The sequence below is a fragment of the Coloeus monedula genome (genome assembly GCF_965178545.1).
Source record: "Coloeus monedula genome assembly, chromosome: 8".
NCBI classification, from domain to species: Eukaryota; Metazoa; Chordata; class Aves; order Passeriformes; family Corvidae; genus Coloeus; species Coloeus monedula.
Window position 1 is genome coordinate 26,991,253 of NC_138788.1, and position 15,210 is coordinate 27,006,462.

The 15,210-nt window shown below is 40.3% G+C and overlaps 2 protein-coding genes across 2 annotated transcripts in view; one reads left to right on the plus strand and one right to left on the minus strand.

Moving 5' to 3' along the window:
• Positions 1–2,006: 2,006 nt before the first annotated feature.
• SFR1 (SWI5 dependent homologous recombination repair protein 1) lies at positions 2,007–5,444 on the plus strand (the record flags this gene model as incomplete). Its single annotated transcript, XM_082285842.1, has 4 exons — positions 2,007–2,053; positions 3,472–3,587; positions 4,725–5,111; positions 5,253–5,444. Exons 2-4 carry the CDS (start codon positions 3,492–3,494, stop codon positions 5,442–5,444), a joined length of 675 nt encoding a protein of 224 aa, XP_082141968.1. The 5' UTR covers positions 2,007–2,053; positions 3,472–3,491.
• A 2,258-nt stretch (positions 5,445–7,702) lies between these two features.
• The window catches only part of CFAP43 (cilia and flagella associated protein 43), a gene marked incomplete at both ends in the record, with an annotated part of 43,121 nt that continues 35,613 nt past the window's right edge, over positions 7,703–15,210 (minus strand). The window contains 8 exons of the mRNA XM_082285843.1: positions 7,703–7,860; positions 8,512–8,665; positions 9,693–9,773; positions 11,750–11,914; positions 12,760–12,916; positions 13,447–13,559; positions 14,337–14,538; positions 14,875–14,963. Of these exons, the coding sequence (XP_082141969.1) occupies positions 7,703–7,860; positions 8,512–8,665; positions 9,693–9,773; positions 11,750–11,914; positions 12,760–12,916; positions 13,447–13,559; positions 14,337–14,538; positions 14,875–14,963 (1,119 nt within the window). The remainder of the gene's footprint in view (positions 7,861–8,511; positions 8,666–9,692; positions 9,774–11,749; positions 11,915–12,759; positions 12,917–13,446; positions 13,560–14,336; positions 14,539–14,874; positions 14,964–15,210) is intronic.

Consider the following 15,210-nt stretch of genomic DNA (forward strand, 5'->3'; position numbering starts at 1 on the left):
GCTAGATGGTTACAAAAGATCGTACAACACCACATAACGCAAATTCCCACATTTGCTACTGAAAATATTATTTCTAAATCAATTTCACCCACAGATAAAATCTTATACAAGGAGTAACCTAAAGGCCTCAAGTTTTCAGATTTCCCAGCACAACTTGTAGATGGGCTTTGAATGCTTTGATACCTTTTGCTGTAGGAGAGTAAAAGGTTGCTATCATCCCAGTCAAATTTTATTTGAAATGAGTGAATCTATGTATACTCATGGTCAAAACTGCAGCAACTGCTAACATGTTATCACACCTGCAACACTCAGTGCTTACTCACCTCTCAGCTCAAGACTGTCTCTGCTCTCAATAGAGATGGGAGTTACCCAAGGTTAACAGAAAATAGACCATCCTCATCTGTAGCTGTGAGGAGGAACCAGGCAGGAAATTAATGCAGTTCTGACACACAAGCTAGGGGCACAATCCAGTGAGAGCATGTGGGTGCCTGCACCCCACGTGCAGCTCTCAGCACAGCTGCGTGAGGCATCGATGCACAGCTCGGGGCTGGTCGGCTGTGGGCAGTGCTGGAGGAACCACTGGGACATCATCACTAAGGCCTGGGAGCTGTTGCTGTTACGGCTTCCACAGCTCATTTTGTCTGTCCTGACAGTTACAGTTGAAAAACATTTTGTACAAATCAGTTCTGAGAAAAGTAAATCCACATGGGGAAGCCAGGTGTGCAGCTGATAGAGACAGGAACACCACTCTTGCTTCAGCGGTGCCTTTGAGCATCAGGGAACTCTCTAATCCTGAACTACACAGTGCAGCCATAGCTGGGGTTGCTCCTTGTCACAGTCACAATCTCCCTGCGTGTTTCTCCAGTCAAATTGCTTCATTTTCACTTCTTTCCCGCAACCATGACAGTGCTGCTCAGGTCACACATCTCCCACTGTGTCCCTCAGTTACACTTTTTCCCCTTATGTGAGGAGACAGTGCCTGGGATAAACGCTTTGGCAGCTTGAGGTGGAGAGCTGTGGCTCCCTTGGCTGTGACAAAAGGCAGGGCCTACTGTGCTATCCATGGTGGGGAGCACTCCATGCTGAGGCAGAAACCCACTCCCTGGCACAGGGACACTTGCAGGGACACTGTCTTACCGTCTTAAGCTAGGCCAGGGAAGGTTTAGGTTGGTTGCTAGAAAAAATTTCTTCACAGAAACGGTGCCTGGAATTGGAACAGACAGCCCAGTGAGGTGGTGGAGGCACCACCCCTGGAAGTGTTTAAGACTGAACGTGGCACTTGGTGCCATGGTCTAGCTGGCATGGTGGTGTTGGGTCATAGGTTGGATTCGATGACCTTAACGGTATTTTCCAACCTAACCGATTCTGTGATTCTCTGAGGTGGCACCTAGCCTTAGCCCTGACCCCAGCCATGTAGTGGCGGGCCCACATTGGCCTAAGGGACACAGCACCTCCTGGCATGCCCAGATGCAACAGGAAAGTCTACGAGGTCCTCGGGGATGCCCCGCGTTTTCCTCCCGCGACATCGGGATCGGGAGCTGGAGCAGGAGCTCCCACCCCCTCCCGACGCACCCTCAGCCGCACAGCGCCTCCCCCTGCGCGCAGGCGCGAACAGCTCGCACCACCCGGGCGCGCGCGGCGCGCAGGCGCGGGGCTGCCCCGCCCCTGCCCCGGTAGCGGGAGGTTGAACCGTGTGAGGGGAGCGAGGGCGGCTCTGCTCGGCTGCTTCCTCCTTCACCCGGGTTCTGGGGGGTTTGTGCTCCTCGAGGGGCCTCCCCGCTCTCCTCAGCCCTGCGGGTCGGTGCTGTGGCTGCGTTTTTGGGGTGCGACACCTCAGAACGAGCTTCACGGGTCTGTGGCCCTGCTTGTGGGCTGCCCAGCCTTGGTCCTGCTTCTCTGCGAGTGGAAAACTAGCAAGGCAAAAGCTGTATTGAGTGTTTATAGAATCTTTTGCTGTTGAGAAAGTAAAAGGAATGAGTGCCGTTATATAAGGTAGCTATAAGCAGGAAAACTGAGGACGTAGTCACAGGCGTACCCAAAGTGCCAAAGTCAAGTAAGTACTGAAAAGCAAAATTGTCTTTTCCCCTTCTAACTCAGGTTTTCTTTACTTACTGGACAGAATTACTTGTGTGTTAAACAGCATCACTGCTTGAAAATGTCAAGGATTCTTGGCCTAAGATACAGGGAAAGGATTTTAAGAGTGCAGAAGATCTGTGTGTATGTGCTGCCAAGTAACAGCATTAGCACACTAGTGCACAAAGTATTTGTTATGGTCATTTGTAAACGAATCTGCATTAGAAAGTAAAGGTAGTGAATCATAGGATTGTTTGCGGTTTTTTTAAGCTGTCTATTTTTAAAGCTATCTCTCAGCCTTGAAATGATTTTGCTGCTTGGAAAGACTTATTACATATTTGTGACATGCAGTATACATAAGTATGATGTAGCTTTTTCTAGACTCTTGCTTATACCAAGAAATAGTAGTATTAAACTTCCATGATATTTAATGGATGCTGTGGGCTTCCTGTTTAATTGATAGATTGCTAAAATACCCAATTAACTAGACTCTTTGCTAAGGTCTGGGGTGTTTTAGTAGAGTACTGTATGTTCAGTTTTGAACAGCTGGGGAGGAATGTTGACTTCTAAGATAAATGAGTACCTCTATCCTTTGGTATCAAGCCAGGAAGACCAGGGTTGCTGGGCTATTAAGGCTTTGTCATAATAAAGCTTTGGCATTTTTAATCTCTGAAGAGGAAGCCCCTTGTGCCATTCCTGTGTTGCCTAGTTTTGGTTCACAGGATTTTATTCTTGAGAGGCTTCTGTTTCAAAACTCCTAATTGCAATTGCAAGTGAGCAGAGGTGTAGCTGTCGATTTTCCAGCTGCATTCTGGTCGTTAGCAGGTGGCTCACAATTACTAAATGAAGTTAAACATTGCCAAATGGATTTGAAGTTGGTTCGTGCTGGGAGGTGTGACTTAACCATTTTAATTAAGGTGCCTTTCTGAGTGAGCTGGGGATGCTTCCTGTTAATCAAAACTTCTACCTGTGTGAGTAATTACTTTTTTAAGCAGCATCCCCGGAAGGATCAAATGAGACTGGATTATTTTCACGGACCTGGATACCCAATTATTCTGTTCTGTAAAAATGATTGTGTATACATGTGGACAACAAAAATCTTCCTGGCTCCACAGAGCTTTAGGAGCAAGGGGAAAAATAATATATAAAATTGATGGTAAAATACTTCATAGCAGTTAGTAGTGTCATGCATCCTCTTAAAGAAAAGCTGTTCACAAAGCAAGATGCTACTTAGCTCATGAAACAGTTGTGTAACTTGTGCAGATGTCTTTTTTGAACATGCCAATTAGAAAATAAGCCTCAGAATTTCATATTAGAGCTTTTTACTCATTTCTGCAGCCACATGGCTCATTATAATCAGGTGAAAATGACACCATAATTCATTCTGTCATTTAACAGAGACTGCTATTCATCTCGAGATGGAAGAGTCAGTGCTGGATAAATTGCCATCTTTGTGCAATACTCCCAAGGATTCTGGGGCAGCACCTCCACAGGGGACTAGTTCAGGGAAACAGGTATGAAAACTTAATGCTTTTCCAATAGTGTGATTCTTCACAGTAACAAAAATGCTTGTGAAATCATAAGGGAGTCAGAAGTCACTGAGATATTGTTTGCTGGAAGTCCAAAGCCAGGTACCTTATACCTGTAGGTACAAGGCTGTGCAGGTAAGCAATGTGCCTGGTATACTTTGCTCTGAAAATGCAGATGTTGGCTGTGAATACAAAGTGATGGAGCAACATAATCCAAATGCCATATTAAGAAATTCAAATACTATATAGGGTGTGGGGTGGACTTTTTGCTTGTTTGTTTCAGCCTGTCACCTTCAGTTTTCTCAAATCCTAGTTTTCTGGGTTGCTATGCATGCAGGATGACTTTCTGTGACTTCTGCCTGCAGTGGAACAAATTACAACGCTTTCAGTTTGTATATTCTCCATAGTGCTGAGCTCTGCCTTGGTCTTATCCTGGCATTTGAATTGGTGATACTGTTACAGTATCCAGACCAATGCAGGACAGGCTTGGCTTGAAAGTATTCTGTAACTAATCCCTCACTCCCATATTTTAGTGCATTTCTATAAATAAAAATGTTAGGCATAGATTATAAAGAAATAGTTATTTTGAAGAAAAAATCTTTTTAGATGCTTGTGAAGTATCCCAAAGCATGAACAAGTCAAAACTATACAGATATTTTTAATATGCTCTAGAATACAGATTTGTGTACTAGTTCTAATATGTGATAGGGTGGAATAGCAGGAAAAATAACCCTCACCTCCATTAAACTAGAGGGGAAATTGAACTTGATCGAATAAAATTAGCCAAGATGAAATATGCCATATTTCTTTTACACAAAGACTAGATGAGTAAGTTTGCTTCAATAGAATATGGGATTTTGTCCAAGAAAATGTGGAGCTACATCTTTCCATATCTTGCAGCTATGATGTGTGCAAATACGTGTGAAAGGAGGAAGTTAACTTTGTTCAAGTTTTTGAAGGCAATACAGAGAATTAGGAAGTCTGGCTTTACAATGATACTTAAATATATTACTTATTCTATGTAAATAATAATGATGGGTAAACAGTTGTTTGAGATTTGATAAAAATTTGAGATTATTCTGACCACCTGGGTTTTTTGGGTTTATTTATTTTATTTTTTAGCAAATGAGTGCAGCTCTGAGGGAACGATTAAGGAAAACAAGACGTTCATTTAATGCCAATTTTACAGTGGCAAAGAGGCTCAAAATAGACACCGAAGAAAAAGACTCTGCTGGTGCTGACACAGGGTGCTTGCCAGAGACAAGTACAGACTGTTCCACATTACGGGATGGTTCTGAAAATCTGGAAGGAAATAGCACTGGACATACATGTTGCAAAAGTCCCTTACAGGAGAGTGATCCTTGTGGATCAGCAGAGAATTTGGGTGTGCTACAGGTTGATCTTGGTCAGCAACAGTCCCTGGAAGAAAAAGTAAAGCTGGTGAAACAAGTGCAGGAGAAGGAAGAGCTACTTCGTAGGCTGAAACTGGTGAAGATGTATCGATCCAAGGTGAGGCAATACTTACTGTGTTTTTAGTGTGGTGTTTGTGTATTGTCTCAGTTTAAGGCATTGTATAACAATACCTGCAGGGTATCAAAACCCCCTTATATCAGCAAATGATGACCCTTTTTTTGTTTGTCCCAATTTCAGAACAACCTGTCTGAGCTGCAGGCTTTGATAGCGAAGTGGAGAAGTAGCACCCAGATGATGCTGTATGAACTGCAGTCGGCCTTTTCTGCAGATGGCAAGAAAGTGAGTCTCACTCAGCTCATTGATACTTTTGGGTTAGAAGACCAGTTACTGCACTACAGCAGAACAGAAGAAGATTTTGTAGATGAATAATCTGCAGCTGCAGAGTTTTCTTTACGCAGACACAAAAGCAGAAAAGACTGAATAAATTCTGATCATGTCAGAAGTGCTGGTCAGACAGTGGACTTTATGCTTTGGGGTTAGGAGGTTTTCTCCAGAGATACTTGTAAAGCTTTGTACGTACATACAGTAGGCACTGTAAAAGGCATTACTTCATGGAAAAAAATCAAACTGGTGATGTTTTGGAGAACCTGGCTTAATGACTTGGTCAGTGAATTTTTATTTAAGAAAAATAAAATTAAGTCATACTTTAACAGGTTGAAAGCAGTCCATTTTTTGATTAGTCTCTGCATGGTTACTTGTATTGATGTCAATTCTGTTCATGTTCAGATGGGGAAGAGTTCAGTTTGTAGATACCTCCATTTTAAAAATGTCTTCCTGGTGCCAGTCAGCCAATGAAGGCTAATGACAGCATTTTGTGAGTTAAGTAAAGGTAACTAATTTTCATGATGTTAATACACCAAAGCTGAGATAAGATGTTCTCACTAGCTGTAACTTTTACTGAAGGAAATGTGCCATAATGCAGTTGCTTTCAGGTACTTGTCCAGACAGTCTCTTCAGGGCTGCTGTCTCATAAACATTCTGCCACAGCCTGAGGTAATACAAGGGGAGGCAAGAAAATTGAAACCAACTTTCTACTCTCATACTATACCGAGGTGTTTTCTCTCTTCAAATAAATAAGAAAAACAAGGCCTTATTAAATGGGATTGCTTCAAACACAGCATCTTAAAGCTGAATAAATCTATATAATTTCATTTCTTCTCCAATAAATGCCTTTTTTAAAAGTTATTTTTTTAACTTGAAATTGTTTATTTTCTCATCATGATGACTTCTGTTTTTTATTTTCCCCAAATCACTGCTTCTCAAGTGTAACAATACACAAATCTTTACTTTACAACTCTCCCTGCTAGGAATCTTGTTTTCTTATTGGTTATACCTTACCTCTTTTGTTTACAGGTGCTATATCCTGTTTCCTTAATAAGGGAGTAATTTCTTAGACAGCTCAAGAGAAAGAAAACCAAAGATCATACTCACCCTCTTAACAGTGATAGGGCTCATTAGACTTAGGCCTGTACCTATAGCTTGCTCTTAAGAATACTGATTGTTGCTGTCCACAGAGAATTAATGCAGAACACCCCTTATTGCTAATTGTATTTTGAGTATTAAAGCACTATTTCTCTGCCTGATGATGGTGCCTGGTGAAGGGGCCAGCTCTCTTCCCTGAGATCCTTGGCACATTTGGAACTCAGGTGCTTCTAGGGCAGTTTCAGCAGGAAGACAAAAAGTGTTTCAGTAAGTGAGATGTAATTAAAATCCTTACAGATGGTAAAGCAAAAAAGGAGATGTACAGGATCACAACAGAAATAGATTTTTCTTTAAAATGTAGAATTTTAAGCTATCAAAGCTATTGATGCTTTCACAATGAAATGGGTTTAGATGTCATGTGAATTTATGAAAGGAGAAGAAGTGACACACACCATGAAGCAGGGAAATAAAATGCAGGGAAAATGCCAGAGCAGGTAGATTGGGCTCCAGCAGTAGTTAATTTTATCACAGGTTCTTTATTTTTCTTAGCTGTCGTGGAGGGATCTGGCAGGAGAATATACTGCATCTCAAATGTAAAGGGGTGGGAGATGCTAGCAGCTATTTCAGGAGGCCAGATGCTTCCAAACCTGTTTTTCCTGTGCTCCTGCCCGTGGCAGCAGCCACAGCTCCTGCTGGCTGTGGGTAATTATACCATGATAAGACACAGCTGCTTTTGGGAGGGGGCCAGGTCGCACACATGGTCAGGAGGAAGCATCCCTACATCTGCTCAGAAACCTGCACCTGTGCCATCACAAGGGTAAATTATGTTAAATCCACAGACATCAATTTTAGCAGATGCCAATTCAGAGATTTCTTTACCTTTAAAAGGTTCTACAACTGCATATTGCAAACAATGGACATACAAATATACCTGTTCTTCTATCAGTCGACATTTTCTTGTATCTTTTGTTTTCTGTAATGAGCTACATGACTTATATAACAAAACCAGTAGAAATAAATCTCATCAACTGAACTATAATGGGGGTAAAAAATACAAACCTGCATCTTTCAAATGGAAGTTATATTTAAAGGAATTACAGAAGAAATAATTTGTGGGAAGAAAAGTTCAGGGAGAAGAATCAGCTGTCAAAACTCTTTTCCTTAGATAAGACCATGGTATTATTCATCTACCTCGACTCTGATTTTTAAACAATATGGAGTATTCTTGGTTTCAGACTTTCAGCTTCTGACTGAAGAATTGTAAGTTGTTTTTCCTGTTCCCTTATAAAGTTCCGTAGATATTTCTGCTTCAAAATCTCTTGGTAACGCTGCTTTGTAATCTTTTCAGAAATATCCCGTGTGTCTGCATAAAATAAAGTATTAGTGTTAGCCTGTGCTCATAGGGCAGGTGTAGTCTATATTTATATGGGACTTGTCCTGGGGTTATTCCAAGTTCTGTGTAAAATAGGCAAGCATTTTAAAAAAGGCTCACAGTTGGGCTTAAGAGCCTGTATAGTACTGAATAAAGCAAAATCTTCCAAAAAGGTACTGGGCATGCTTTCTTTAGTTTCTAGCAAGTACCTACTGTTTTGAAAATCTGTAACTGTTTTCCACTAGTGGAAAGATCTCTATAGTTTTCCTAATAGTGAATACTGTTTTTTGCTCCACATTACTTCCTGTGTTCTCTTGGAAGGGTGGAGAGGAGCCCATTGAACAGCTCTCAGAAAAAATGAAAGCATGTTGCCTAATGAAGTTATTAATGACTGTAATATTTTGACTTGACTAGTTTCAGGAATTTAGTCAATTAGCTTTGATTACAAGAGCCACAGGCTCCCGGTAACTCTTCAGTAACCATGTTAGGCTTTGGCAGGAGGGACTCTGCTCATTGTGCACACACAGTAACAGACAGGCATTCCTTGCCCCTCAGCTGGTGGTGGAGAACAGCACTGTCCAGCCTTGGAGTTATTTTCTGAACGTTCTTTGCTTGTGCCTTGAAGTGCATCCCTGGACTCACCAGCTGCCTCAATGATGTGCATCCTTTCTGACACAGAGATAAGCATTTCCTTCAGCTGCAGGCTGAGCTCGTAGTTTGCTTGCTCTTTTAGACGGATGCCCTTCTTGAGCTCTCTAACTTTTTTCTGATGGTTCTTCACATTCTTCTTGTGCAACTGTTCATTTTGAAATTAATAAAGTATATGAGGTCATAGAAAAACTGTTCAAACTTATGATGAAAAGCTATAATCAAGCACTGTGTTGTAGCTTGATAAACTTACATGTATGTTGATTTGACTAGTAGCACATTCTAAGCTTTACTTTGCATAGTGTCTTTCACACACTGTATCCCAATATGATTATGGAGTTCTAATTTAAGGAGCAGCCAAGGAATAAAGAGGTATGGGTCAGGAAGAGAGATATATTAAAGATAAAACTTGAAAGGCAAAGGGAGAAAAGGAAGGAAATGGAATCAGTGAGTTAAGGACATGCTCTTGGCTGCTGGGAGCTGCTGCTGCTGATGGATGGGCTACTGTAAAGGGACAAGATAAATACTAAAGCTTGAAGAGGAGGCTGATGCCAACTAGCACAACTTGGAGAAAATCCAGAGGAATCACTTAAAAACAAGGACAGTCATAATCTGAATGAAGAAATAGATGAGCTAGCCAGCAAATCAGATTGTTATGTCTCTGTTATTTTGAATACAGGGGCCAGGGATACTTTGAACAGGCTGGTGCTCTTGGAGAGAAACATTAAACAGTGCAGACTGAAAGAATGCTTCATTAGAAATGGAAGAGTGACTTTTATATGCGGTGCTGTGTAAGAAGTGATTAGCAGGTCTGCATTCAGATGTTCAGGATAGGAAAGTATTTAATTCCAGTAACAGAGTAAGTAGATTTCTCTCCCTAGGCTTGATCTCTGCAGCAATCCATCTATGATGACTGCTTCCAAACACTAGAGAACTGCTGCTGTAGACAGCACAGCTCAAGTTGAGGAAACTATTGAAAGCCAGATGTACAAATACATGAGATATATATATATATATATGTGTGTGTGTGTGTGTGTGTGTGCTATTATGGCTGTACTCAGTCCTTGAGTTAGCATGTCTATATCAATTGCCCTTATTCTTTCCAACACCTCTTGCTAATGAAGGCAAGGAGCTGCATTTAAACTTTCAGATGTGGTGGTTCACTTAGGATTTACCTTATCCATGACACCAAGACTCTGCTCCATCCTGGCTAAGTGCTGAGCGATGTGGGTGTCGTAGTTCTGCACAGTTAGGAACTGAAGAAGTAAAACCAGAAAAAAATTATCTTATGCCTGTTAATTCTCAACCTTTCTACCCTTCTATAAAGAAAATCATACTATGTGAAACTCAAAGAACTAAAATTCTGCAGTGGTAAAGCTTACTAGTGATCATAAGTGGACATTGTAAGGATACTCTTGGATGCTATATGAGTACTGGGCTGTGCAGCTGTTAAAAAGGATGTTATCTATTATATAATTATGATGGAAACAAAGGCCAAACAATTACGCTGAGATTGTCAAAAGCCCCAAGCTATACTTTTGTTTATAACGTAGTCTAAGATAACACAGCTGGAGGCCTAAGACAGTCTGTCTTTAGGCTAGAGAGGAAAATTATTTTCTGTCTAATGGCTTCCTAGTTGTTCTTACTTTTTTTACTGTTCTAGCTGCATAGTGATTGAGATTTCAGAGAAATTATTGGTTTTTTTCTTGAGCACACTGCTACTAAAATACCTCTTTATCAAATGACAAATGGTAAACCCCATAATTTTTTATGGATCTGTAATGGGCAGTAGAAAAGTTTCTGTAGATGTAGATTCATCCTTCCAGAGTACTGTCCCACCAACGTGACAGGTAGAATTCTGTGGACTGTTCTAGTTAGAAGAGGAGAAGCAGGAAAGACCCAGAAGGCTCCTTGTCTACAGAATTAAACTTCTTTCACTCACTGCTTCATTAACAGCCCTCATTCCAGATATTCTCAGGTCCTTGCCCACACACATTTATCTAAGCCATCCTTTTTTCCGTTCCTATTGTTGGGGTATTTGTTGCCTTGTCTTTCCCACTAACCCCATATTTCTACTCAAAAATTGACATAAGTCAAGCCCCTCAGGGCGCTCAAATTCTGATTAAACTGGAAAATGCCTTTGCTATGGGCAGTTTAATTCTCTGTGAAGGGTGAGAATTCTGCTCATCAGTTAATGAAGTCTGAGCTTATGGCAACACTGGTGATAAATTTGCCACAAGAATTTTTCAGTGTATTGTCACATCACCTCTTTGGAAAGCTGTTCTGTTGACTGGAGTTAGTTATTAAAGTCCTGTGGCTGTGATTCAGAACAAGCATTTGAACAGCAGCAAAACAAACGAAGATTAAGGAAAACGTACGGTTTGAATTTTCTTTTAATCTTTTGATTGAACTGCAGTATCCTTACCTGCTGTCCAACACTTTTCTTTTTCTCTGTGCTTTATAGCTGTCCCCACTGCTGCATCTTCAGCCTACCCATCCTCCAGCATCCCTCACTCCAAACCTTTATGCCACCCACATCATCACCACAAGCCCATAAGATTTCCCTGCAGTCTCCTACATCCCATACTGCAGTACCCTCAGACTTTCCCTACAACCTTTCTTCTTCCTCCTTTCTTCTTCCAGCAGTATCCTTGGCTGTGTCCCACGACCTTTACCTCTGTTTCCTGGCCTGCCAGCTGGGCTTGTTCAAAGCTATATCGGTTCTGACATGCTGGCCGGCTGCCCCCTCTTGCCTGCTAGGCATGGCAAACAATTCCCTGTTCTGCTGCTGGGCCAGCAAAGGGGGCAGTGAGAGGGTGGGACTCCGTGAGGCTCCGGCAGGAACGCTCAGTGCCTGTGTAGAGCAAAGTTACGGTATTTCTGTGTGATACCAGATGGGGGCACCTCAGACCTTCCACTTAAAAAGGATGCTGCTCGGTTTAAAAGATCTGTTCCTTGTGGCGCAAAATCCTGACTCCTTATTCGCCAGTTTTGAAACACTAATATTTAGGGCTAATTTTGCCTTAATTTACACTTGAATGTCCCAAAGAATTTCATCACTGCTAATCTCATGAATAAAACTTCCCTTTGAAAGCTGACTTGTTGACCTATTCGGCGTCATATTTCTCAGGTAATAAGAGACTTACGAGGTATAAATATAAATGATCTTTCTTACAGGTATAGGCAGCATAATTTTCTGCAGTTAAAATATAAATTAGAGAAAGCAACTCACTAGCTGGCAATCTTTTGAAATAGGTAGTATTACAATATCCCGAGCCTTCTCTGTCAGATCTTGTATCTGCATTTTCATTTTCTTGTGTTCCCATTCCAGCTGTATTATCCCTTTAGAGAAGTCTTTAAATTCTACCATGGCAGTAATTTTTTTTTCTCCTTGAGCCTAAAAAAATAGATAAATCCTAATTAACACACTTGGCAGATTATGGAATAATTGTTTGCAAGAAGAGGGGCAAGCTTCCAAAGTTATATTTTTAGTCAGTTAAACATGCTATACTGCAGTCTCTTTCCAGGATTTGCTCCAGATGGTTATCTTTTAAGGAAGTTTGTTCTCTTTTATGCTCTGTGTCACAGCCTTGGATCATAGAAATAGATGAAGAAAATGACAACTACCCTCTCCCTCCATCTATCTATCTTATATAAAAATGGAAAGGCATTTTAGGTCTACAAATTCAAGCTTGCTCTGTTAAAGGTATTTTGCAGATGTTACTGAAGGCTTTGTGCAATAGCAGTAAAAGGCAATTTTTTTACAGCTAGAATGCCTAAAAAATGAACAGTTCATGAAGGTATGAAAAACTGTTTTAAGTATCATCACCAATTTCACCTTACATAAAAAGCTGTATTAATTTTTTAATTTAATGTGAGCTATTATTCAAATGCTTCTTAACATGACTGTAAGTTTGCTTCGAGGGAATTTTCAGACTGGTCCCAGGATATTAGCATTTTCTATTTACAATATATGTGTAAGTGATGGAGTGTCTGAAGACTGTTGCCATTTCATTGATCTAAATTGTATTGACCAAACATCGAGAAAGCAGTCTGCACTGCAATCTTTACATCATGAGAAGAGACATTAGAGAATTCTTAATAGCTTCTAGATTACAATTGAGCCTGCTGGTGTGTTGTATTGAATTGAAACTAGATGTCAAACTGGAGATAAAGCAGAGCCCCCGAAGGACAATGCATTTGTTTAAAAAGCTTAAATTCCTTTCAGATAATGTGAATTACCGCAAGAGTGCTATTCAGTTCTTCAACAACACTCCTGTTAATGAGAACAGCATCACTGTAGTCTGGGACCTCAGTACTTCCCAATTCCACCTGTCCTTGTTTTAGCAAAAACTGGACCATCAAATTCTGCTGAAGCTTCATCTTTTCCTCCTTCAGCCTAAGAGGGCAGAAAACAGAAACAGCATTTAGTGATTTCAACAGGATTATATAAATACTCCCATGATTCTCAATGGTTGTATTTATTACATAATGGTGGTATGTCCATGTAGGGCTTACTCTTCAACGGCCTGTCTTCTGTTTGCTTCTAAAGTGACTACAAAATCTGCAATTTATGATATGTGTATACATGAAGTTTTCAACCACTGGATTCAGTTTAACATACTCTAGCAGATGTTCTGAGGGAAAATGTTATTACTGAAAAGAGATCTTAATATCAGTTGAAAAGAAAACAGAAGAGACTTCCAGCCATTTTCCTGTATATTTCACTTTGGGATTTGGTCTTGATGATAACAAATGTGAAAATTATGTTATGTACATGAAAAAATTAAATATTGCAGGTCCAAGCAACAATGAAACCTAGATAAAAGAGTGTTGGAGAACAGAGATGTGTAATTTTGTTTGTAACTTTTGTTCTGCATTAGTGGAGTATTAAAGGTTAGCTGAACATAGGAAAAGACACAAAATTACCAAGTGAGTTCTTGGAAAATGTTCTCTAATTCTGACTTCATCTTCTCATTTTCATCCACTCTTCTCTGGAGAAAGGCCTGCATCTCTTCCAGTGCTAGGGCCTTCCATTTCACCTAGGCAAGCAACATTGTGACATTCCCAACTTTTTCAACTTTGTCAGTATGTCAGGGCAAGCCTGACGAGGACAGAGAAGACAAGTTCCTAAGAAGATATCTGTATATATAAATAATGCAGCCCAGTATTTTGAGAATCTCAGTACCGCATGTGAGAAATAAAGGTTACAATCCTTGTACTCTGCTCAGAAAATTATTTGTTCATATATGCATAGTTTATTCACTTGAAGGGAAATCATATTTGCATCTCCTTTGGTCAAATTTCATGTATATCTTTTTCTGGATAATTCAGATTTATGCATTCATGCTTTCATAATGAACAAATACATCTCCAGAAACACCTTTTGTTAAGAATTGTTCTTTATGTTCTAGAAAAATATTGGAATGCATTGGTGCAAGTGTAGAATGCTAATGGGAGAGGATGACTTCAACAGGTAATGGGAATCAAATACCTTATAGTTTTTTTTGGTATGGATAGAGAAAGGGAAAGTGATATTTTTTTATTTTTAATGAAACCATATCAAGATCACAATCACTCTGATCAAATCCATCCATATTAACATGCTAATTTTTCCTCTGAAGAACAACTCAGCTAGAACAAGAGAACAGGCTTCCTAGTTATTCTGAATTGATGTGGCCAGAAGAAACTTTCAAAGGCCAATGGAATTTATGGATCCTGGATTTCACCATTAGCTTGACCATACATGGTAACTCCACTTAAGTTTAAGACTCCAAAATATCAAGAAGTATATGGGCAAAATAAAGACTTTTACGTACCAGCTCCTCACTCTCCATTTTATTTCGTCTAGCTAGACAAAAACGTTCCCACACAGACTGGTCTAAGCCACTAGGCATGTGCTCAGGACTATCCAGTTCATCCATGGCTTTCATTAAAAGGGAAAGTGCGTCTTGGCAATCCTCAGGTGATCCCTTCACATAGGGGTTAGCGGTGTCAAGGAGGGTTTCAGTCCATGGGGTCCTAGTGCACACACACAGCACAGACAGGATGTACTTTGTATTTCCTCTTGCATAGAAGAAGGTCACAAACCTCAGTCTCTTGCAAAAAGCAAATAGATAAGACTACACAGACTAAGAGTATTGTCTTGGAACCTGATGATTATTTAGATTGCATTTAAAATAGGTTTTGTGGAGTGAATAAGGAAATGTACATTCAAAATAGCAATTGTTAGCATGATGGGAAATTAGCTATTGTTAACTATCCAATAAAAAGCAGGCAATATAATGTAGACTATTAGAATAAATAGTATTCTCATTCTTGACTCATGAGAAATATTAGCAGGGGAGGGGATCTTACTCTGGCCGATGCTTGTAAAGTTGTAGAAGTTCATGAAGGAGATCCTCAGGTATATCAGCAAACTCCTCTATAAAACCATGTTCCAGGCTCTGGGGGTGGGGAAGAAAGCTTTCTTGTTACCACAATATCATTTTTTAAAAAAGCATCAACATGCCCATATCTTCGAAATACAGGATACAGTGCTTTTCCAAGCACTCCCAAACATCATGGGAATCTGCACTATTTCAAAAATTCTTCAATTTAAAGGACACACACTGTCCTTTATTGCCTAATTTCATTGATCAGTGAGTTGACCAGAACTCTTGCTTACAGAGAAGTACATTCTTCTCATTATCA